Source organism: Scophthalmus maximus, chromosome 8, assembly GCF_022379125.1.
Source record: "Scophthalmus maximus strain ysfricsl-2021 chromosome 8, ASM2237912v1, whole genome shotgun sequence".
NCBI classification, from domain to species: Eukaryota; Metazoa; Chordata; class Actinopteri; order Pleuronectiformes; family Scophthalmidae; genus Scophthalmus; species Scophthalmus maximus.
In genome coordinates, this window is record NC_061522.1 from 3,440,188 (window position 1) to 3,466,193 (window position 26,006).

Consider the following 26,006-nt stretch of genomic DNA (forward strand, 5'->3'; position numbering starts at 1 on the left):
TTTCATCTAAAGACAAGGCGTATACAGAAGGGAGATAAATAAATGAGGTATAAATATTCAGATAAATCAGGACATGATGCAGGAGAGGAGGTAACAGAATATAAAAAAGAGAAAAACTGGTTGGATCCTTCGACGAGAGGATATTCTCCTGATCCGAGTCTGAATCATTTTTACATGTCTTAATTATCCACAAGCAATGGATCAAAGAAAAAACAACTGAACAGATTGTTCCATCACGTCGACGATCTGCTTTTGACCGGTCGTGAAGCTAATGTTACATGTATATCAAATTATAGGTTTGCAAGAATGATTATTACAGTGAGAGTCTAAGTTCCACAAAAACAGGTTTTAGTATCGCGAATGAGCAACAGCAGTCATGACGGGGGTTCGGGTTTCATGATCTTTAGTGATAGAGAAAACATGTCTCAGGAGATGACTCATCGTACTTTGGTCATACGACTGAAATGTTGTAGCCGAAAGGAAAAGAGGGGGAAACTAAGCTTAAGTGAGACAAATGAAAAAATGAAAAAAAGTGAAATGTGAAATCAGTGGGAAGTTTACACGTCGGATCACAGTTCAGCTGAGCCCAACGCCAAGACATGTCGAGCGTGGGCAGATCAGTGGTCACGAATCAACGCCGTCTTGTAGTTAAGTGAATGAGTGAACTATTACCAATGACTACATGAAAAAGATGTGGTTCTCAGATGAATAGTCGCACTAACACTCAGTAAATGAGATTAGTGTGTGTGTGTGTGTGTGTGAGTCATGAGAGTTTACAGCACCCTCCAGATGAACTGTCACAATAAAGATGAGCTGTCATCCAACACACACACACACACACACACACACACACACGCTTTGATGTATCCAAGCGATGACGACTGCGACTCGACTCGAATGTTGTCATAACCATTTTATTATTTTTTTAATCCACCCACTTCACAATATCATAGAAGATCCATGAAGATGCAAATAAGGACGAGTGCAACACTGTAACAGCCTTCAACGACCAAGAGCAAGAGAGAGAGAGAGAGAGAGAGAAGAAAGAGAAGAAAGAGAAGACGACGAAAGATGAAAACATTAAAATTTAGACCATTTTTTTTATTTTTATTCTTTTTTTGGTTTTTTTGGAGGGGGGGGGGGGGGGCATGAGAGCCCAGGCAGGCACTTTACAACGGGGTGTCTAATCGCAATTTGTCGGGATCGTCTTGAGGTAATAACTGACTGTGTTTTAACCACAGTGTTGACAAAGATACATGTTTAGTGTAGTCGGTGGCGAAGGTGGGATTCAAACCCTCGACCCCTCACAGTGGAGCGGCCCGTTCCACCGTCTCTCTAGAAAACCTATGATGTCCATTTTGAACTTGCATTGAACTCTGAAGAGAAAAGGGGATTAATCACGTCCCGTTATCATTTCACAAATACTCCACCTGATCTCAAAAATGATCATATAGCATCACAGCCTAAGTTATATATATATATATTTATATATTTATATTTATTTGCAGGCTAAAGCTGCATATAGTGGCTTACTCAGTCCTGTCGTGCAGGTTTGAGCTATATAGTGACGTTGTCCATCAGCAGTCACATTCTTTTTCTACAATATGATAGAAATAGAGGCGGACCTTAATTCTGCTTCAAGGTTATATATATAGGAAGAGAGAATAACTATTATTGAATACGCTTTACATAAGCCCTCAAGTAACTATGATGAGAGATTTCAGATTTATTTGAAAGGACACTGAATGCATCCGAGGTGACTGTCTCTATCATGTTATTTTGACTGTGCTCACTATTTTTTAACCAGCTCAGTCTTCATGAAATTATTCTTTACATATAATTGCTTGCCACTCGTAATACAGGAGCATTTTCCATCGCTACTTTTCATCCCACATTATGTAAATGTGGCATATGATGCGTCTGAAGCAGGAAAATGCAAAACAGGTTTCAGTCACAAACAATTCAGTTGGGAACGATTTCGACAAAAGAGGGGCGAGATGCAAAATTAATACTGCAACTCAAACGCATCGTTATATTTTAAATCTATTCATTTATTTTCGTTGTTTTGTCAGTTTTCTTGGCGAGGACAGAGATCGTCAGTATGAGATGGTCCTCGTTGGAGGTTTTTCATGCTGATTCTTTCAGGTGTAAAGTTCAAAATGGTCATCATAGAATTAATACGCAAGTCATACTTTCAGTTCAATTATTGTGTGAGGATCTGATTTACCAAACAGACATCCGTGTGCTTCAGAGTGTGGGGCCGTTCGGGGACACCAACTTCGTGAATTTACACATTCTGAGTTTGTTTCCATAGTGGCAGCAAATTTGACCTTGGTCATGCACATTTAGGCTACTTACATTCCATCTGGATTACATTCAAGGATACATCACAATTTCACCAAAACGTCCTCAGGCTTTTTTTCACAACGTCAGTTGTGATATATATTTACATTTATTTGCAGGCTAAAGCTGCATATAGTGGCTTACTCAGTGCTTTAGACATCAAGTGTTTATTTCAAAAGTCAACCAAAGGTGTCGCTTTGCTCAAGTTGCACACAAGAATGCGGCAAACCTAACTCTGCAGGACTGTGTGAGAGGCTACAGCAAGGGGGGGGGGGGGCAGACTGGCACAGAGCAACATTAGCAGAGATACATTACACAATATACTGTACATTTATAAGACCACCGTTTTACCAAATCATGGTATGCAATATAGAAAACTTAAAAGTACACAGACGTTACTCGACAGGATCATATACAGTTAAAACAAAATTAATGAAATTCGTTTTGTTTCCCACTTAGTATTAGCATGATAGCGTCTCGAACACAACCAGCAGGAAACAAGGAAAACAAAGTGATAACTTTGTGTCACGCTTGTTGTAAGATTAAGAAAAACTCAGGTTCATCCATAACTGCAATCAAACCCAATCCAGCCCTCTGCCTGAGTAACCAACAGATTATTACCGACAATACATGGTGTTACACTTGTCCAGAGCCAACAGATGATCTCTTATGGAAAGCTTCCATAGTAGTCTCTTTCATGTCAGAAGTCGATTCACCCTTCACTACAGTGATGCTGTGACTAAACTCATTGTATCTCACTGCAGAAGTGAACACACGAGCGTGGATACCAACACAAACAAATAAATAAAACAGATACACCATTCTGAACGACTCAAGAGCCACATCTTTCCGTCCAACAGAAAAGGTTCCCGTTCCCAAATAAATATACTGTAAAGTCCAATATGATTTGCCCTCAAACTCCTGAATCAACTCCTGAATCGATCAATCAAACATGGCTACCCGTGGCCGACTTCTCCCGGTCACCCCTCACTGTTTGGGGCTGGAGGGATTGGATTGCTGGCCGGCATGGCAGGGGTCCAGGGACTCCTTGGTTGCACCGCCATAAACGTCTACATCAAGGTCGGTCCAGGGGGCGATGTTGCCGAGCGCCGGCGAACTGCACTCGGCCACGGCGGCCACCTCGGCAGGCTTCAGCACCCGGTCCCACAGGTTGAACTGGGAGAGCTCGCCGACCAGGGCCTGGGAGGCATCGAATCGCCCGCCCAACGTATCCTTCGGTAGGAGCAGATAGAGAAAGAACAAGTTGGATGTGAAAATGCTAGCACCAAATGAACAAGAGCACAGCATCCTCTTAATGTCCAGCCACCATAGACCAAAGGAGAAAAGCCAGGATGTGATGAGACCTTCCTGTCTGCCGTTTGTTTCACCTGTTAGGCTCTCCTAATTTGTTAGTGGTGGTTTGGAATGGATGCAGCCTGTCAGATATACCTGCAGACACTACTCAGGGCTGGAAAAGTACCCCCCAAACCCTCATTTTTTAACTCAAAGGGAACTTTCGCACTTCTAAAACCAAAATGAAACCCTTGCCAATGGCCCAGTATGACAAGGCCAATGTTCCTGGAAATGAACATCACATTGGCCGTTAAAAAAATGTAAAAGACCGATATATAAGACAAGTGCATCTTGCATGTTATTATGGGTCTCACACTTTTAAGATACTTTCCTATACTATACTTTTTTGGGATATTTGAGTGTAAAATCTTGACTACTGAAAACTGCGACCGTCCTCAAACGTTGTTTTAAAGAAAATACCACTGTATTTGTCTTTGGTTAAATGAAGCTAAAGCTTTATCCATGCACAGAAATATTGTGTTTTGATCATTCCTCTTAAATAAGATGAAAAAATGCTCATCATCCCTTCAGAGCCTCTGGTAACGGGGCTGTCCTGGGATCATCCCTCATCCACCAGGCAGATTAATAAAGCTCTCTCTCTCTCTCTGTTTCAAAAGAATATCCATTAAATCAAGTCTTGTTGCATCATTGCAGCATCTTGCAGTATTGGACTCACAACTCTCTGATTTTTATGTTTTAGGCATGGACAATGAGCTGCAGAACGGTCTTGGCGTCGCTCCTTTGACACCGCGGAGGACGGATAGTGTCCGATTTCAAAACGGTTTAAGTAAGGTGGGCATCTCGCTAATGAAAGAGAGAGGCCAGTCTGAGGATAAACATCAGTACGTTTCTGTCTGTTCATGTGTGAAAAGCAGCTGGTGCTCCCACCAAAATAGCTTTCTCTCTCTCCGCCCCAACTGTCCGACCATCTACCCATTCATCCATACATCCATCCATTGATCTGTTGATCCATAAATACCTGAATCAACTCGACAATCAATCCACCGATTACTCCTTTGATCCAGACTTATCATTCGTGCATTTATCTAGTTCCTTCAACATCCCAACTATATCTTTTCATCCACCAATCTATCCAGTGTCAATAATGTCAGTACTTTGTCCATCCATCCATCCATCAGTTTTTCCCTCCATCAAACTGTTCATACATCCATTTATCGGTCCATCCTCCCATCCATCCAATAATCTGATGATCCATCAATACATAAGTTTCTTCTTCCATCCCTACCTGAATCCACCCAACAATCAATCCATCCCTCCAGAGTAATCCATCGATTACTCTTTTGATCCATCAGACTAACCATCCATCTGTTCATCCACTCATGTATCTGTTCATCCGACAATCTATCCAATGTCCACGATTTCAGTGCATTGTCCGTCCATCCATCCATTAGTTTGTTCCTCCATCAAACTGTTCATACATCCATTCATGCATCTATCTATCTGTCTGTCCATCCTTCCATCCATCTATTAATCTGTTGCTCCATCCATCAGTTTGTTCTACAGTTCATGCCTGAATGTATCTGTGCAACTTCCATTCCAATAATCAATCCATCCATCGGGTACTCTTTTGAGTAATGCAGTTATCTATCGTCTATCATCCATCCATATTTTCAGCATTCCATCCATTCACCCATCCATCCATCTATCCATCCATCCAGCTCACCTGTTCTTGTCCTAGTATGAGGACTCCTCCTGGTTTGATGGGATGCCAGGCAGCCAGTCCTTCTCCCCTCCCCTTCATCTTCCCCCCCTGGTAAGCCTTCCACACTCCGTCCCTCAGGGTCCAGCTGACACAGATGTGCTGCCACTCGTCCTGCGGTAGGGACAGAGGCAGCTGCGCTACCTACAGGTGAGAGAGAACGCATTACTTGAGTGGTTCACAAGCTACAGCAGGTCAAACTCGCATTACGATTGGACCCCGGACAAACGTGGGCCGTCTGTGAACACACTGGAGGTTTATGTCAGCAGAACGAAGTCCTGTGGACAGTCCCAAGCTTCCTCCCACCCCTGCTGCAAACCAGTGCTTGTCTCCGCCTAGGGATAAGCACAAGCTCTATAAAAGGAAAGTACAACATAAAACCCCAGCTGCAAAGAGCACGACTCTCTCCCGTGTCTCCTCAGTCACATAGGTTTGCTGTTGTGGTTGTGGTTTTATTTTGATGACAAAATTATATCCAAAGTAATGTTCCCATTTGCATTTGAATTCATTCTTTAGTGAATTGTTGCTTTCATAATTCAGGTTTTCTTTTGTTTCTTTTCTTGTGTGGAAGTTTTAATTACTGAATCTGTTGTACTTCTACCTCTTCTATAGCAGTCGGAATAAATGTTTTGGCCTTGTTTTTTTAACCAGTGATGATTTAAATGGCTGCTAACACAACACATACAAACTTTAGTGAATCCAGAGAACCAACTCCTCACATGAAATAAAGTAAACACTAATTAGAGTTGGTCCGTCACTATGATGAACATGCTTTCATTGCTCATTTCAACCAATGAATAACAACAAGTCAAACACCAGCTTGCAGCGAACAGCACCATAAGCTAGTAATGATTGCTTCACTAATTATAAAGAAACTTGCAGGGTACAGAATGTCCAATCTTTTTTTTACCAGGAGAAACCATTAATTTCTATTCATAATAAACAGTTTCATAATTGCCTTTTTCTCCCAGCCCAACCACTCCACCAAATTTATCTTTCAAGCACTTGAGGAAGGATCCAGACCTCCGTACCTTATCGTTGATGAGCAGCTCAACGGGGTTGTGGACTCCCTGCAGCAGCACCAGCTCGTTAGGCTGGCCCGGCACTGAGTAGGAGAAGGGGGTCCCGATGCCCCCCTCTTTGGCCTTCAACCATACGCAGGCGGTGAAGGCATACATCTCCGTTATCTCCTTCCGCACCAGGCCGTACATGTAGTTGGTCCGCATGGGGAAGGAGAGGACGAAGCCGTCGGGGAACGACGGCTCTGTCAGCACTTTGGAGGAGGAGATAAAGACAAACAGAGAGCGACAGCAGAGAGAGAGGGTGAGAAAATGGTGAAGGACGATGTATTAACGGCCAATTAATCCAAGGACACCGGTATTTGTACTTGTCCTCGCCAGTCTGTGCGCACACACACACACACACCCACCCACACAGTGTCTGGCAGGAGCTTAAGTGGTACAGGAAAATTATCAACTTTCTTTAACTCGAGGCCACAGTGACGATCTCGAAGCGGGGAGAGGATGTGGAGACAGCCGGAGAGGTCGAAAGAGCGGCTGAGCTAAGCGGAGAATCAAGACGTTCATTGTCACCTTTAACCATCCTCGTTGCACCCTCTGCATTTCGATGGTTTTGCCCTGCAGTAACCTTTATTGAAGAACTTCACGAACAATGAACCAATGAAACTCTTCAAAAACCAATGTGACATTTCCAAACAACAATGCTGCCGACCAAACTCCTATAACTATGAGGATTTGCAGGTTGCCGGTAAGGGCAGCAAATGAATTCAGATCATTTTACTTCCATTCAATTTGCTTTTTGCTGTATCATTTTTACTCTCACCTCCAAGTCGCATCTGACATTTCCCAACCTTCAGAACTCATTATTCATTACTCGTTTTTAATCTGCAGCCTCCTTTCTGCTGCTGCTGTGATGACGCCGTTCGCCCACAGCGCTCATTATTTCAGACTTTTCTCGCAATGCTCTCATGCGAGTTGGCTCAGCGATGCTGCGGTCTACCTCCCTCTGTGTCCACCGCCCTATGCCTTCGCTCTCCCCCACGTTCTCCCCCCCGGACTCACTGTGTTCCAGCTCCGTGACGCGGTGGTTGGCGGTGTCGAGCCCCTGGTTGATCTTCTCGTGTTGGCCCTGAGTCTCTTTCCTCATGGCCTGGCGCTCCTTCTCCAGCATCTTTATCTTCCTCTCCAGCTCGCCGTCCAGGTCCTCCACCCTCCAGGTGCCCTTTCCACGGCCGGGGGTGTTCTTAGATGGGTGTTTGGGGGCAGCGGGGGCAGCAGGGGAAGCAGGGGACGCAGGGCGGCGGCTGCCCGGCGCAGCAGCTGCAGGCGGGGAGGATGCACTGCCGGTGGGTGGAGAAGGAGCCTTGATGGTGTTACCAGCCGGACTGCTGCTGCTGCCAGTGTTGCTGCTGCTTGTACCCACGGATGTGTCGGTGAGGTTCAACGCAGCAGGACCTATCTCTGCCTGCAAGAGAGGGAGAAAGGGATTAGGGCTGGCCTTCAGAAAGGGTTTTTCCAAGTAGCAGTAGTGGAGAGAGAATGTTGGTCTGACATTTGTCGGCCCACCGCTTTGGGTCGTGACTGAAACATCTCAACAACTCTCGGGGGGATTGTTATGAAATTTTCTACAGACACGCACGTTCCCCCCAGAAGACGAATCCAACCAACCTTGATAATGCCCTGACTCTCCCTCTAGCAACACAAGCAGGGTGACATTTTGGTCTTTTAGTTAAATAAGAAAAAACTTAAACAGTTGGATGGATTACCATGATATCTAGTAAACATATTCATGTCCCCCTCAGGATTGAATTTTAGCTCCCATGACTTTTCACAGTGCCATCACAATGTCACTTTTCTAAAAATGAGTCCAGTTCTTTATCGTCTAAATTTCCCTTTGGGATCAATGAAGTATTTATCTATCCATCTAGTTATAGTTTATATACTAACGGCAGTAAAATCTTAGTTTTGTCACAAGTAGAAGCTGTTGGTGTAATTTTGAAGTTGTAGTACAGATTAGTACGAGTCATTTAAATGTATTATTTACAGATTAATAAGATTAATACACTCACGACTCAACGCCACGATGCTCCAATGCCAAAAATGTTCAGCACATGAAAAGTCATGTCACTACCTCTGATGTATGTTTGCCCGCTGCACTGATTTATCCTCCCGCCTTTGTGATCTGTTGTATCTGTGAAGCCTCCTGTGAAATTTGGATTTCGGGAAAAATCAATTTCCCACGTGGGCTCGTATGAAAAGAGATGTGTGTCATTAGCCGCTGCCAGATTCCCTTTTATAATGTTTTTCCCCTTCGCCAATGAAGATCTGAAGATGAAAATCTTGGATTTTTAATTAAATCCTCGCCGTCGGAATCAAAAACATGCGGAGCCTGCCTTTCTCAAAATTAACTGAGAAAAAATAACACACACACACACACACACATAGTCCACTTCAACACACAGACATCTGGCTGAAATGATCGTATTGATCCATTCGGTGAAATATATCAGTTGGAAAGAACAATGTCCTGATTGATTACAGACGGATTCAATATAATCCTTGAAAAAACGGCGACCTGGTGCAGATGCATGCAGGACCTTTGTTCCTGCTTCGGCTGCATCCCGGAGGACGTTATGACATTTTACACGAGTGCAACCTACACTCCAGTCTCCATTGATCGTGCATGGCCCAAATAGGAGCATTTTAATGACGTAACGTGTCAGAGGAGTAAAAACGATGAAACAATCAGCAGAGCGAGAGGCGTTGTGTATTGACGATAGTGTGGCGGACCGGCAGTGGAAGTGTTAGTATTGATAGCAGGAGAAAATAACAGCAGATGTTGCAGCAGTAAAAAGAGAGGGAGAGACGCTGCAAGGGCGATATATCATATCGAGAGATTTGCTGAGGCAGGACTGGAGGGCATAAATTCACACCGACAGAGACAACCCCTTGTAACGGACTGTACTTAGGCTGCTGGTGATGCAGCAGTGTATCACACACACACACACACACACACACACACACACACACACACACACACACACACTGAGAACCTGACTCCTCCACCAACAACACCCACCCTCTCTTTCCTGTCCGGCCAGGTTCATCTTTTATTTATTTCCCCATCCTGCTGTTGGATGCGGAGATGGAGGGGACAGAGGCGGCTGACACAAGGACAGGGGGGAGTGCAGGGGAGGGATGGAGGGATGGAGGGAGGGTTGCGGGCCGGCAGGCGGAGAGATTTCCCTCGGGCTGTTTCGTGGGGAGCGTGCAGTGCAAACAGAAAAGATGAGGAGTTGTCGGTGTCACGAGTGACTTGTCAGTGGGAGAGGTGAGGTGGAGATTGAAGGCGCGGAGAGAGAGAGGATGTAAGAAGAGGAAGGTGGGGGGGGGGGGGGGACTAAACACAGACAGACGCCTTTTACATCCTGCAGCCAGGTAGGCAGCGAGGCTGTGGCACTTATCTTCACTGAATCTTTTAGATTGCCCCTCACAATGGGACAAGTGGCTGTTTGATGGACCAGACCTCATTTAGTCACTGATTCCTAATTGTAGTGTGACTCCAAATCCCCTGTTGTCACACAACACTCAGAACATGGGGACAAACAACAACAACAACAACAACAACAACAGGTTTGGCCAAAGTTGGTCTGGATGAACAGCGCGTCTCCATCCCTCCCTCCCTCCCCGGTTACCTCGAGCTTCTCGATGCGGTCCTTCAGGTCCATGATGGCCCGGGCCAGCTCCTCCACGGCCCTGGCCGTCTGCAGCTGCGCGGCGGTGGACGAGCTCACGCCGTCGCCGGCCATGACGCGGCGGTTGCCGCTCCACACGCCGACGCTGCGCTCCGGCACGGTCCTCTCGTCCTCCAGGCCGCTCTCGCACTCGCTCAGCTTCCCCGTGAGCTCGCGGATGGTCCGCTGGTCCATGAGGATCTGGTCGTTCTGCTGCAGCACCGTCTGCCGGAGCTCCTCGGCGGTGGTGCGCAGGTAGGTCCAGTCCTCGTCGCCGGCGCCGTACAGCGGCTCGTCCGCCTGCTGCTGCTGCTGCCGCTGCCGCCTCAGCTCCTTCGTGTCGCACTCCCCGGCCGGCACCGGTGTGCAGATCAACCGGCTGAAGCTGAAGTGCTTCGCGTCGGAGCCGCCCGCGCCCGCGCCCGCGCCCGCCGTCTCCTCGCCGAGGTGCAGCTCGTTCAGGGTGGGCACCTCCAGGCCGATGCCGCCGAGCGCGTTCCCTCCGTCGTAGGAGTCGGCGCCGTGCAGCGCGCCCAGGGGCCCGGCGTGCGCCACCGAGCCGGGCTCCAGCGGGTCGAGCGGCGGCTCCGACGTCAGCGTGCCGTTGTCGCCGAGAGGCGCGGCGCTCTTCCGCGGGTAGACGCTGGCCACGATGCAGATGACGGCGCCGAGGAAGGCCAGGCTGCCCGCCCCCACCAGCACCACCACGAACTTCATCGTGCGCGACTGTGTGGAGATGGAGAGAAGGAGATCACGGCTCTGATGTGACAGACATGCTGGGAGAGACTAACAGCAACCAAACCGACGCGAGGAGGAGGAGGAGGAGGAGGAGGAGGAAGAAGAAGAAGAAGCCCGCATCACACGGACATCATCACGATCTGTCGAAACTCAGAAAATAAAACAAATATGTTGCACTTACGTGTGGAAGATGTTTCTCTGTGGAGTCACTGCTGCTTCTTTCCGCCGTCTCTCTCTCTCTCTCGCTCTCTCCGTGTGGTTCACCTATCGATGGCACCGCGCTGTCTGCACCCGGGATGCTCCTGCTGCCGTCGCCGTGTTGCTAAGCTGCCCCGTCTCCTCCGCGCGTAACCATGGGGACCGCGCGGGAGAGAGAGAGAGAGAGAGAGAGAGAGAGAGAGAGAGTGAGAGAGGATGCGCGCCCATGCGTCAGGCAGAGCGCAGCGGAGGTGAGCCTCCAGCTGCGGCGCGCACGACCCCGGTGATGGATGGATCAGGGTGCGTGCGCGTGCGTGCGTGCGCGTGTGTGCGTGTGTGTGTGTTCATTATAGTTCTCACGTTGTGGGGACCTAAAGCTGTTTACACAAACACATCGTGAGGACATGAAGCCTCCCCATGATGTCATGTCACCCATTATTACATTTTAGGATGAGGCATGATTTGAAGTCATGGGGTCACATTTAGGTTATAGGATTGTGTGTGTGTGTGTGTGTGTGTGTTGAGGAAAAGAGAGAGAGCAGAGAAGGTGACTGAAGCAAAAAATAAATAAAAAGGCAGTTTATGTGTACGTATGTTTGCATTTTTGTGGTCTGACGTGATTTTGCAATTAGAATAAAGGCGTTCTGACACTGGTCTGCAGAGGACAACCTTTCAGTTCAACAAGTCCCTAACGCAACATTCATTCGAAAAAAATAAATAAATTGGCTTAAGAATGAAAAAACTTAAACATTAGAACAGACCAACTCCCAGAAATGTGGTCGCTGCGTGAAAGTACAGTTCATCTGCAGTTGTTGCACATTATCCATTGAAAAATGTATTGCCTATATTTCATGTTATGTGACTTCACAGGAAAATTAAATTTAAAAACAGTCGGAACGAAGCATGTGCATCTCAGTTTGCAGAGTTTCTCTTCGGAACCACCTTGATGAGGAAACAGAAATTGGCAAATATATTAAAGTTTTCCAAATAAATAGTGTACTAACCTATCCTCATTGACAAGTATAAGATGGAGCAGCTCAATATTTAAAATTGATTGCAGAATGTATTGTTGAAAAATACTGTTTACTTTGCAAGATTATACATTTAAGTTTTGAGAGAGACTTTATTTATTTTTTTATATTTTCTGATTTGAAGAAGGGACAGGACCAGATAAGCTTCTGCTTCTTTCTGTCCCTTCTCAAACCCAAATAATGTATTTACAAGATTTATGTTGACGGGAGATTTATGTCCTGGAAAATATGTAGTACTTCTATTTTGAAAATGATATAGTTTTCGCTCGGTTCGAGATAAATAAAGATCAAAATCTAATTGTCCTACTTGTGCCCTGACTTGCACAACACACAATTACCTGGTCCAGAAATAGTGACGTGTTCTTGCTCAGTCATACAACATGTGAAGTCTACACGTAATGTTCACAGATGAACATGAAAATATTTGATGGAATAATAAAGAGTTCACTGCCAATTGACAGTATAGTGAGGGGCAGAGGGCCGGAGAGGAGAGACCGCAGAACAGAAGACGGGAGAGGGAAAAAAAACCACAGTAAACCCCCCGGGGCCTCGACTCGGACGTTTTTAGACTTGAGTATGGGAAGAGATGAAGAATGTGTTTTCCCCACGAGGCAGCGCGGACTGAAACGCCCCACTGCTGCCAACAGACCCTGAACCTGACACAGTGGTGCCTGGTTCAGCAAACACACACACACACACACACACACACACACACACACACACACACACACAAACACACACACACACACACACACACACACACACACACACACACACACACACACACACACACACACACAAACACACACACACACAAACACACACACACACACACACACAAACACAAACACAAACACACACACACACACATTCAAAAGTTTTTGTTGACAAACTCAAATTCGAGCGACAACAATTAAAGCAAAAGCTTAAAAGAAGAAGAAGAAGAAGAAGAAGAAGAAGAAGAAGAAAGAGTTCACAGCCACGCTAGCTGCTCTGTGAGGCGCAGAGATGCTCTGAGCTGAATTGCTCACATTAGCACGCTTGCAGCTAGGATGTTTACCACGCGCGCCATCTTAGCTTAGCATGTCATTGATACCACTTGGAGCTTAACACGGAGTTCAGTTGATCGGAATGTCCTTTGTTTGGTCCAAAACCAAAGTATTGGTACGTGTCTACTGTAAAAAACAAAACAAAACAACAACTGTAAAAATATTCTAAAACAACTTATTGGATTGTGAATTATTAACAGCTGATGACTGGCAACTAGAGTTGCCAGGTAACTTCTATAATTTGAATAGGATGAAAGATTTTTCTTTCTTTCTGTATTTAAAAAAATACAATTAAAATGCTGTATTTTATATACAACAAAAACCTGTAAATTTGTATCCTGTAATTTACTGCGATTCTTTTTACAGCAACCAACAACAATTTTATTTGATCATTTTTTTTTACTTTATTGGCAGATTTTTAACATGCAGGTATTTCTAGTAAATTCTACGGTAAATTCTTTATAGTGTGGTCAAAAGCCAAATTGAAAGGAAAGTCATGCAAGGGCATAAAAAAAGAAGTGACCTCACCTCATCCTGTGGGGGGGGGGGGGGGGGGGGGCGGGCCAATCTTCTCAAAACCACAAACGTCGACGTCACGGTGCCGCCACAGGAGGAGTCAGGGGATCATCATCAAAGTCATGTGGGTTCATCCTGCGGGCACCACAGACTGCACTGTACAGAGATTCATGGCAATCCATCAAAGGGTTGTTGAGATATTTCGGTCCGCTATAGCCTGGATGGAGACTGTAAGGAGTGTAAAGTACAGCACGTCTCGTTGCTGCACTGCTTAGTGTGCAGCTTGTTGGGTCGACTGTTGGTGGAAAATCTTCTCTGGTTTTTTTTTTTAAATCCCTGTGTGACCGTCACTCAGATTCAGATTTTTATTTCCTGACACATGCGAACCTTGTGAAAAGAGATATGGCCTTTCGCTATGAAATGTCTAAACAAACCATACATGGGTTTTAAGAGTGAACCCGGCCTGAACTTTTTTACTCTTACAGAAACTATGATATTCTTTCTGTCCTTTTTCATTTGAGTCCACACTGTTCACATTTACACCAGAGTGCTAAAATACTAGAAACCACAGAGGATGTGTTTTGCATCGCTGTGTCAAGTGTCAATGAACGCTTTGCACATGGAAATATTCAGATGTTTGGTTTGAAAGTGCGCTTAAACCTCCGACAGATCATCAGAGGCTCAAACACCGCTCCGGTTCCGGCTTCCCTGCAGTTACCACTACGGCCCAGATTGTGGATTAATCTGGGGCGGTGGTTGTTGCACACACACACACACACACACACACACACACACACACACACACACACACACACACACACACACACACACACACACACACACACACACACACACACACACACACACACGCAGATGTAGGCCACTCGTATCAAACCACCGTGACCGTTTAGTTCCATCTGCCTCGTACGCCCGGTGGTACCCTGCCAGAGACAAACAGAGTGAAGAAGAGACACAGTTCAGACAGTTAAATCAAACACTGGCCCTGCGGAAAACAAGACTGAAGCCGTTTGAACCAGATACGCGTGGCTATTCATCCCGACATCAAAACACTCAGAGACGAAGAGCCGGGCGTGGCGACCCTCAGTCACCCCCAGCAGCACTCACCATCCGCAGACAAGTGGCTCAACAGCGCCTTTCTGTGGCACATTTTGAAACTGCCATAGGGAGATCAACTGGTCGGAGCAGGAGAAATGTTGGAAGAAGGCCTGCAGTGAGTTGGTCAGTGTTGCTTGCTGCTACACTTGGGGGGGTCGTCCTTCCTATTGTCTTTTCCCATCTACTATTCCTTGACCTCAGTGGAAAACGTCATGAAATCAAGGAAAGGTGTAAAGTGGGATTCATAGGACTTAGGAAAGGGGTTAGGGTAGGTACCGACTTTCACGGATGTCGTTGGATGTTATTGATGCGTCTGCCGTTGTGAAACCACAAATTTCCCGAAGAATTACAAAAACCTCGGAGGCTCCATCCATCATTTGTGTTTTACCACCGTGTGACATCAGATGTAAATGATTCATATGTAACAGTAACTTACATGATGACGTGCGTCTGTTCTGGGTCATATTCATAATCTTCTATTGCTCTCTTTGTATTTCGGATTGAATCGTTTGAGTCGCTGCCGCAGTGAATTGTGGGGCGTCTATATCTCCTTACCCTTCGCATAGGGAGGTGTAGTCCAGTGTACCCTCTACTTGAGGAGATAGGAAAGGAAGCATTGATGCACCTTTCCTATGCATTAAGAGAATCTGAACAGCTCTTATCATGGCTGCCGGGTTACTTCAAGATTTAAGAAACTTCCAAAGCAAATTTGACAATTCGACCTCATCCTTGTTCTGTTCGGCTTTGAAGCCACGTGACACTTGTCGCCTTCATCTGATTATCCGTTTATTGTAAAAATTATATAAAAAAGATTACTTGAATCCTTTTAGATAGATGGTTAATTCACAACACTACTTTATATAAGCGCTGTAGCCTCCTTTAAGATCCACAGTACCTTCAGGTCTTCATGGAAGCATCAACACATGAGACACCTACTGAAGAAGCAAAAGAAAGGAGGGTGCTTTATAAAGAGCTTTTAATCAAAAGCCTTGTACAAGAAACACATTGAAAGCAACAACCGTAACAGTTAACATGACACTGAATACGTAATCTGTACAATAAGAGGTTGGCAAAACATGCGTCAGAAGTTCGGATACATTTCAATGTCATCGTCATCCTCCGCCTCCTCGTCGTTACCATGAATACAATGTACATAATTCATATTGGCATGAAACCAGACAAAACCGCTTCACACAGTAAAATCCGTCAGTTTTCCTTCTGATCAAACCCATATTATTGGACTATTAAAAAAATGGCATTGAAATAAACATCACGTTAACATTATTATGCATATTTTTTTTAAACAAACTATAAAAGTACAGTACAAAGAGGGAAAAAAAAACGACTAAAAAAAGCACAATTTTCAATTCGTTAAGTATCTTTATCCATACAATAAAACAAGGATCCTTCCTGTTGTTATTTTTTCAAAAGGTGCCAAATAAATCTATAGCACTTAAAATTACATCACGTATAAATGCAAAATTCAAAATGGGGGAAAAGAAAGCTTTAAAAAATTCAAATAACAAAAAATCAAGAGCCCTATTTGGTTGAAAGATAGGCCACTAATTTGAGTTGTGCTACCCCATATGAGTACGAAAAAAAGAAAGGAAACGTTGCTATAAACATTTGGAAAAACGTCGCTGAGCAGCCGAATACCGTACACATCTACCAACTGCAAGAGTCACTTCTATCCACCACTTAGAGATATTAAAGATATAGTAGATGGAAAAAGATCCATTCCAAAATCGCGACGATTTTCGGAGAAGAAAATCAATCCTTTAGTTTATCGTGTTTCTGGAAAAATGTAGAGGACTCGGTCAAGTTCATTCTTTGTCAAATCAGGATTTCAGTTAAGGACTGTCCTTTTTTACAGTATCTTCATTTAAGTTTGAGCTAGAGACCATTTCAAAACAGTGTCTGTCACTATTTCTTCACATAATGGACGCGCCATTTTGGAATAAATCCTTCCATTTGTAACGTATGAGAGTATTGAAACAGTATTGAAACAGTATTGAAACAGTATTGACGACGACGAGAACCATCCAGCACCTTACAGGAAAGGAGGGCGACAGTGTTCAACTGAGACGTGGATACAGGGGACGACAACAGAAACAGTCAAGAGTTATTACAGTGTGTGATGATGAAGTTACCGTGCTGAAGTTATGGCATGAGGAAGTGGTTTTTTGTTTTATTTAACCGTGCTCTCTGCGAGAGGAGCCGAGCGAGGCGAGGTAAACGTCGGCCCCGGAGTGTAGCTGGGGTTGAATGGAGCAGCTGTAAGGCAGTACATGCGGAAGATTTTATTTAATACTGATACACGAAGGTTCCCCAGAGTAAGTGCCGAGGTCTGGGATGTCAAGAGAGAGCAGGCAGCACCAGAGAAGAGTTTGGAGTCCGCGTATAAAAGGGCAAAGAGGTTCATGTTCTCTTGAAGGTCAAAGGCATGGTCCAAATCTTTGATCACGGTCAAGAGATCAGGCATTTAGCTCTGCCGTGAATGAGTCCCGCGGAGGTTTGTGGCGGAGAACTCATGGGCGACGGATCAAAACTTCCATGATGAATATTTTTGTTATTCTAACCAGCGGGCTGCTGTCAGGTAGCTGTTCCACGATGGGATTACGTACAAAGTCAATGCAAAGACGCAAGTCGACGCAAATTTCGTGTCACTCGCGCCGGGCTACACGAATGGCGCGATACGAAAATTTGCATTAATTCGCGCGAGTTGAAATGTTCGCGTGGCGCGATGTCACGAAAGCCAATTAGCGTTGAGCTCCTCCCAACGTCGCTGACGTGCACGTCCGACAGACAACGGGTGACTATTCTTGGGTTGTGTTTCCTCACATTACTAAATGTAAATGAGCTGGCGGCCAAACTCGCGCAAGTAAGATGTGGAACCTTAGCTACCATCGTCCACCGACTGGTCAACGCCAGTATCACCAGAGACACTTTGGAACCTTGGATACCTCCGACGTGGAACGAACTTGGGTGTTATCGCTAGGTCCTTAGTTACTTGTTTGATAAATGTCGCCATTCACTGAAAGTTTCACACGGATGACTACGCATTTCTGGTTTCATGATACATCAAGAAAATGGCCTTTCCGACACCTAGCCTACCAGACGACTGTTGAATAACGGAAAAAACAACCTTTGTCCTAAAATCAAAAGGCAAAATCTTGGCCTTATAGGTGGCAAGACACTGCGAACCATGCTACGTGGACCATTTCTCTTGAATTCAGCACTTGAGAAAATAAAGCACCGTTAGCTAAAGGACAGACCAAGACCAACAAGACATGGTGGAAAGGTATTTGCTCTACCTGCCAACGGCCAGTCGCCAGTGACTTTTACAAAACAAGAATAAAATAACTGGATACAAGTTCCACAGACTTACCAAGAGCCTACCAAGTAGCTCCCAGGTTCAACAAACGATTAACTTTAGCGGCGTTTAGTTCATAGCTTCAGCCTTAACTGTGTTCAGCTCATGGACCTTCGAGACCGTGACGTGATGAGAAGATACACGGGCGCGAGTCCGGCGTAAGGAGGCAATTTCGCGACAAACCGAAAGCCAGTTTAGAGTCTTGGTGGACGTTGAGAGGGTTGAAGAAGAAGGTGGCGCGTTTGTGAGAAAAGAAGGCAAGCAGGGAGAGAGGCGGTAAGGACAGCAATAACTTAAAAAATTATTGTTTTTTTGTATATTCTTCTGCAGCTTATAAGGTTGTGCGTGCATATAAATACTTACTCATACTGTACGTATACGCATGTGCGTTCAAGAGAGCGAGAGGAAAAGGCCTTGAAAAAAAATCGTTGAGCTCACTCATGAGGTCACTTTTCTTCTCATGCAGTCAAGTGCATTGCATTTACCTCGCTGTATTGATGCAATATATGAGAGTCCAACTGTGTGAAGTGCAAAAATCACACCACCCCGTTTGTCATTGACAAGCTGGACTTCAGATGAGAGCAGGGGGCGGGGCAGGAACACCCGAAGGCCGTCCGGAACAGCCTTTGCAAGCAGAGCCTGGATCGGAGTTGGCATTTGTTTCTTTCACAGCTCAACCAAGACGCCAGATGGGCAACGGTTTCCATTTGTGTTGCACCAAACAAGCTCAGCTCCGCATGTCTGGAGCGTGTGAGAGAAAACAAAAATACCATTTCTCTCCCCAAGTCTGCTTCAAAGAGTCAGTGCTGTGCAAGTGCACAAAATATGGCAATTTAAGTGACAACCAGGGCATATTAGCTGCCCTCTTTTCGAATTCATATACTTTCTCTTTAAAAAAAATATGCTCTATTTCTTTTCTTTTTTTTACTATTCAATGGCTGGGTAGTTTAAAGTTACATTACATGTCATTAATCGTTACACAAATGGGGACTCGCCTTTAAAGGGGCAGTTAGCGATTTTGGAGAAAGCTCGTTTCTCTCTTTGTTGTTGTTGAGGATTTTACTGCTCTGGTGGGGCCACGAAACCCCCGAGTCGTAGCGTTGTTCGCTAGCACGTCTCCTAAGGTGTCGGAGTGATGTTTACAAACTGCACTCGCATTGCTGTGGTGTGTTCTGCACCATTTTTGGGTTTTTCGATTAACAGAGCCAGGGCTTCACCGAAAACCCGGATTTTTTGAGAACCGCCAGCTAGCAGGCCGTGAGGAAATATTCGCTGATTTTTACAAAACGTGTATCGGTTTAAAATCGCTTACTGCCCCTTTGAGGAAAAAGGTAGGAGGGGCTGAAAGTGGCAACACTGGTATGATATTTTTCTATCATCGATGGCAATCAACTTCATAACATCCGATCTCTTATGGCTTGGATGGGGAGGGGTCGTCGGAGGTGGTGGTGGCAGTGGGAGGGGAAGAGGCATTTTCGGGGCTAGCAGAGGGGGAGGCAGGGCCGGAGGCAGGGGAGGGGAACTCTTTTATTGTGACGGTGACAAGGTTGGTGGTGACATCGGTGACCACAACATCCTTGCAGCTCGGCGCCATTTCGGGGTGCCAGTCGGGGTCTCCCTCGGCAGGCACCCTCCGCGGTTCGGTGGGGGTAGGGCTCTGGTCCCCAGGGGAAACGGAGAGGAGAGCTGCTGGCAGCGGGCGTTTAGCCCGACGTTGGCGAGGATTTTTCCTTCCTCCCTCTGAGGACACCAAACGGCCCAGGGCACCCTCCTCCCCCTCTTCCTCCTCCTCCTCCTCCAAGGAAGAAGAGGGTGAGGCGGGGAGGAAGGGTGACGCTGACCCCACCGCCTTTGCATCTGAGGATGGGGCAGGAGCAGAATGTTTGGCGCTCTGCCCCTTCTGGGTCTCTGTGTGAGGTTTACTGGGCTTAGGATCCTCACTGGAGGGTGACGCTTCAGTGGCAGACTGGGACCGTGCAGCCGAGGTGGTGGGCGTTTTTGCTTCAGAGCAACTGGAACTGGAAGGAGAAGGAGGTGACTGGTACTGGGAGGAGGTGGTGTGGCTGTCCCGGGCTCCCGTGCTGGAGCATGACCCCGTTTGGGAGTGGAACGCCAAAGGGCCTCCTCCGCACTGCAGCCCAAACGGCTTCCCGTACATCGGGAAGCCCAGCATCTTCAGGGGAGGTTGGAAAGGTCTATAGGGGGCCTCTCCCTTTTTCCCAATGATGCGATTGCGGGAAGGGATGTTGTGGCGTCCTGTTGTAATATTCCTAGCGCCACCCCTACCTGGCTTGTCAATGACCTTCAGGTTGAGGATGATCCGACCTCTCTTGACCTCCCGGGGCTTGACCCTGCGGTTCAGGATGCGGACGGTCTCGGAGAAGGGCGAGACGTGCATGCGGGACGGGAAACCGCCGGGGTTGGAGAAAGTAGACGCCATGGGGTCCGAGCGAGGCAGAGGACGCCTGGACATCCGGTGGCAACGGTGGATGTCCTTCTTTAGCTTGTGGGTGGCCGCGAGGGAGTTGAGCTTTGGAGTGGGTGCGATGGTTGAGGAAGACGCGGAGGGTAATAGCCGCGCTGAGGCAGCGGAGGAGGGAGTTGCCCGGCCGGAAGAGGAACGCGGCGTAGTCTGGCGGCCGCCTGAGGCTTTGCTGCTGGGCTCTCGTTTAGGAGCGCGTGCCTGAAAGAAACAATACACTTAAGAAAACATGGTCGCAGAGACGGGAGTTTTACGTTTACAGAAAAAAGGAACTGCTTGTTTCCCCTAATATCAGCTTGTTTCCAAGGTTAGCCCAGGAAACATGTTGTTTTTTTATATGTAAGAAAAAAAGACATGGTCCGGATGTCTTAAACTGTACAAACAATGGTGTTATTTGTGCCACTTAAATACCCAAAACATTTTCCAACCAAATTTAGTCCAGATTTAACACAGTCTGCATTTTTTATTTGGTCTTATGACCTGAAAACCACCAAATCAGTGCTCACTGTGAGTAGTAAACAGTGGAAGTAAAAAAACATTAAGTTTAACAATACAGCTATTGATTGAGTTTTTGCGATTAAAATAAGAACAACCAATGTAACAGATGTCTCTGTTATTGCTCTGGTATTCAAAGTTACTCTAAATGATCCTGTGTTGCCCATGCATCTAACTTCAGCTCTTACTGCGGCTGAGAAGGCACAAAAACAAGGCACGTCATGTCTGATATTAACCAAAATCTTAAACTTTAGAAAAGCCCGCTCAACTGTGCTGTGCCTACCCCAAGTCGACTTGTGAGATGTCACCTACAGCACCGACGTCTACAAATATTCTTTTCTAAAGACGAAAAAAACACTATTGTGTGTTTTTCATCCGTGTTTCTAAGAATTAAAAATAAACCTTGAACAAGCGATAAAACCTCCTTTAAGTGGATTGACCTTATTCTAACTTTAACAGTTCCACTTTCCTATAAAGTGCTGTTACCTAAGCAAAGTCAACTATTTGAGATTAGTTAGGTCAAATTGTTTCTTAACGGCTTAAATGAAATTATAAGTCTGATGCTTATATCCATGCAGATTTACAAACGTGAAAAAGTACCTTCCCGACAAAGTTTTTGGGTTTCGGTCCCCGCTTCTTCGGCCCGTTCATCTCCCTTTCCCGTTCCCTAAAAAAAAGGAAAGGACACAACACTTTACCAAACACACAATTCAATTGACAAACACAGGCTTAAAAAAAGTATGCAAAAATGAAACGAATCAAAACCAATGACAGAGATGAAAGTTGTGGTTGTGTGAAACTAGAGCACAGTCACAAGTCACAGACACACGAGCGCCTGTTTGAAGACAAGCCGCCTTCTCACTCTTTCACGTGCCCGTCTTAGTGTCCACTTGATGTGTCATTTAAGTTTTGTCAGTTTTTATGGCGCAAGCTTCCGCTTCCTGTCCATATTTCCAAATAGCCGATTGTATCAGCCGATATGAAATCGTTTATTGTACTGAATAAACAAAGCTGAAAAAAAATTGCATTTATGTTTACATTTTACATGTTTATTTTCTTAATTTAAGTTCTATATATTTGGATGTGTTTTCTTTTTATTCAGTTATTTATGATAAAGTTTATGGTTAAACTAAAAATATCAAGCCTCAGTTACAATTCTTTGTCATAAAGGTTTGATAACAACATCTTAGGCATCATTGACAGATAAAATATATACATATATATATATATATATATCGGTATCGGAAATCTTGTACTCCCTAATATCGATATCGGCCCCCAAACATCCATATTGGTCGGCCTCTAGAAGACACTAGCAGAGTTCACTTAAAGTGGGGAGATACAACAATGTTGCACAAACCAGACTTAAAAAAGGCGTCTTCATAAGATTTGAAAAAAAGCCAAAAGCCGAAACATAACAAACTCGGTGTGCAAAATCAATGAGACATGTGGTGCATATCCCCTCGTCGTTAAATCCGCTTTACTCACTTTTGCTCAAAGCCCAGTAGCAGCCTGTCGTCCAGAATATTCTCCTCCGGCTCCCAAGTGCTGTGTCTGAACAAAAAGGACGGAGAAATTTATATCCGGCTTAATCCAAAATCCACATCTTCAGTTTCATATCGGGACATTGGGAGGAAAAAAAAGCATTTAAAAAAATGACTGGGGGTTGTGATGGTTGTTTACGAGTAGCACTTACTTCATCGCCCATCCCTTCCATTTGACCAGGAATTCCATTCTTCCCTGCAAGACCCAAAAGAAAGAAAGATGTAATCATCGTAGATGACAACAGAAGGAGAGGGTTTTTTTAGGACAAAATCCCTTAAATCTGGAATTCATTTGAGGCCGTGTCCCTTTTTTTTTTTGCTGAACAGATTTTCAGTCTTACGCGATTCGACTACATTTGGGGATTTTCTCGATTTTTCCTCCTGCAGCGCGACATGATTTTATTATATTCAGCGCCGACGAGCTCATGTCGGGTTCTATATCCGTCTGGCAAACATCACATTTTGAACTTAATCACATTTCAGTTGGGGGGAAAAGCACTTGTGTAGTGTAGTCTCAATGAGCCATGCAACAGTTAATCGATTAGTAATCGACTACTGAATTAATCTCCAACTATTACGACAATCGATGAATCAGTTTTTATGGAACGAAAAAAAGGTCAAAATTCTCTGATTTCAGCTTCAGAAATGTGAATATGTTCTGGTTTTCTTCGCTCCTCTATGACCATATGAATAGCTTTTGGTGTGTGTGGACAAAACAAAAAAACATAATTTGGGGGTTTTGGGGAAACAGGATCGACATTCTTCACAAATTCCGACACTTTATGGACCAAACAACTAATCGATTAATCGAGAAAACAACCGACAGATTAATCGATTATGAAAATAATCGTTACTTTGAAGCCCCTTGTATTGTCAGAAACACCCCCCCCCCACACACACACAGAAGAGGTTACATCAACTATCTCGTCTTTTTATATCTTTTTTTAATCTTTTTTATTCAGATGTGAACTGAAACCCGTATTATTGTTGGAATGCTGATTTTAATTGTCTATGGTTTATATGTTTCTGTGAAAGCACTTTGTGAAGCTACTTCTAAAAGGTGCTATATAAGTTAAATTATTATTATTATTATTATTATTATCTCCACTCACAAAAAAAGAGGGATGTGTCACTCCTAATAAAAAAAAGATGTGCTCATCTTTTGCACGAACATTCCTCTTCTGTTTTTTGGTGCAACTTCTTGGATTTCACGTGCATCTCCAACAAGAAGGGGCTGAAACTGACAAGTTCGTGGTTGCCCCCCCCCCCCACGTAAGATGGCATCCCACCATCATGTACAGGCTCTTACAGCCCAGAATACAGGCTGATGAAACACAAGAGATGACAAGGATCACTCGATCAGCTGTGGGGGATTAGAGAACTTCCTCCTCTCTTCCACTGTGCAAATGTTTGCGAGGGACTAATGTTCAGTTTGGGGGGGGGGGGGCATCTTCCACAGCCTGCAGGAGACAACAACATGAACCTCCTCCTCCACAAGGCTGTAAAGATTGTGACCGTGGAGCTTTAGCTGCCATTAGCCGGCCACGGAGAGAAAGTCAGGCCCCTCCATTTTCACAACACCGCAGCACATCCCCTCGACCCTTTCTTTGTGTGGCTGCTCACTCTCTCTCTCTCTCTTTCTTCCTCTCTTTCTTTTATCGCCCCCACTTTACTGCCCTCCCGAATGCTAGGTTAGCTTCAGGCTAACCGCGACGAGCGAACACGTCGACCGGCCCCGCGAGGCCTCCGTCCGCGGCGACTGCGACAGACCGGCCCCGGGCGACCGCAGCGAGGACCGCGGGTGCCCCGCAGCCGAGAGAGAAGACGCGGGGCGGTGCGGGGCGGCGCGGGCTCACCTTGCGGACGCGGCGCTTCAGTATCGCTTCCGCGGCGAAAATGCGATCCCCCGTCGCCGAGTGCTCCATCGTGTCCGACCCCCCGAACCGAGCGAACCTGTGTCGGGTTGAACTCTCTCCAGACGAACGGCGGGCAGAGTGAGCGAGGGGCGGCACACTCACTCTCTCTCTCTCTCTCTCTCTCTCTCTCTCTCTCTCTCTCTCTCTCTCTCTCTCTCTCTCTCTCTCTCTCTCTCTCTCTCTCTCTCTCACACACACACACACACACACTCGCTACTACAACTGCAGCGGCGCGGCCAACGAGCCGTAAACCTGTCACGTGGCCGGGGTCAGCCCCGCCCCCCCCTCCGGTCGCCCTGGCAACGGCGAAGACACTCCCGAGGATGCACAGAAAGCGCGCGCTGCCTGGAGCTCAGTGGCGATGACGATGACGATGACGACCACGACGATGATGATGATGATGATGATAACGGATGACGTTTCCCCTTCTTAATAACACAAGAAAAAGACTGAGGGTACGAGCAGGGGTGGAGCACCAAATTCTGGGCCCCTTAAATGATGGTCTCCCCACCACCTCCACCACTTTTGAATGGGGTGAGAGGGCCCTCAGAGAACCTCCACTACGTTTTGGAAATACATAGTTCAGCCTATCAACCAATGTATTTTAAATTTTTGTAATGACACTAATTAGTAAGAAAACAATAATAAACAATAATCCAGAAACAAATATATATATTCTCCCCCCCCCCCTCATTTTTAATATGACAAGCATAAAATCAAACAGCTTTATTTGCTGCATACATTATCTCAGGGCACTTAACCTAGTAAGATCGCAACACATGGGTGTAGCACCAAATTCTGGGCACTATACATAAGCAGTCCCTGTTAAATTTTACAATATTTTTTAAATACATAGTTCAATCTCTCAAACAGTGTATTCGGCCAAATTTGACTTCATGTAATGACACTAATTACTTAGAAAAACTCTAATTACAAACAAAAAAACTTTTAATCCCAGGCTTTCCAGGGCCCAAGGGTGAGGGGGCAGTCTGTCCCCTATTTTGTCCACCTTTGAAGCCGTGGTGGAGAGGAGGTCTATGAACAAACTGTGATGGATAACAGTGGACAGACAGCGGAGCTCATTCTCCATCAGACTGATTCAGCTTCGTTGTCACGAGGACCACTACAGGAAATCTTTCCTGCCACGTGCCATAAGAGTTTACAACCCCTCGCCTCTGTCTGACCGAAAGACTCTGGACTCTGTTTAATCTAAACGTAAAACCCCATTTGCACCTTCGTGTTACCATGTTCCTCTGCACACTACTGCTAACTGATTGTACTAACGCACTATTTCCACTGTTAATATTTCATGTAAATTCCTTAAATGTATTATTCGTATTCTCGATATTTTCTTGCAATTTGTATATTTGACATGTATT

At 45.5% G+C, this 26,006-nt stretch overlaps 2 protein-coding genes across 2 annotated transcripts; both read right to left on the reverse strand.

Annotated features, from left to right (window-relative positions):
* Positions 1–895: 895 nt before the first annotated feature.
* Positions 896–11,300, reverse strand: nptxrb (neuronal pentraxin receptor b). The gene is made up of 6 exons (XM_035638415.2): positions 11,089–11,300; positions 10,131–10,895; positions 7,498–7,900; positions 6,448–6,689; positions 5,381–5,560; positions 896–3,576 (listed from the first exon to the last, which is right to left on the reverse strand). The coding sequence occupies exons 2-6, from the start codon at positions 10,884–10,886 to the stop codon at positions 3,331–3,333; spliced, it is 1,827 nt and encodes a 608-aa protein (XP_035494308.2). The 5' UTR covers positions 10,887–10,895; positions 11,089–11,300; the 3' UTR covers positions 896–3,330.
* A 4,476-nt stretch (positions 11,301–15,776) lies between these two features.
* On the reverse strand, positions 15,777–24,773 carry cbx6a (chromobox homolog 6a). The gene is made up of 5 exons (XM_035637456.2): positions 24,568–24,773; positions 22,864–22,907; positions 22,656–22,721; positions 21,768–21,834; positions 15,777–20,873 (listed from the first exon to the last, which is right to left on the reverse strand). Exons 1-5 carry the CDS (start codon positions 24,634–24,636, stop codon positions 19,602–19,604), a joined length of 1,518 nt encoding a protein of 505 aa, XP_035493349.2. The 5' UTR covers positions 24,637–24,773; the 3' UTR covers positions 15,777–19,601.
* Between the last annotated feature and the right edge of the window lie 1,233 nt (positions 24,774–26,006).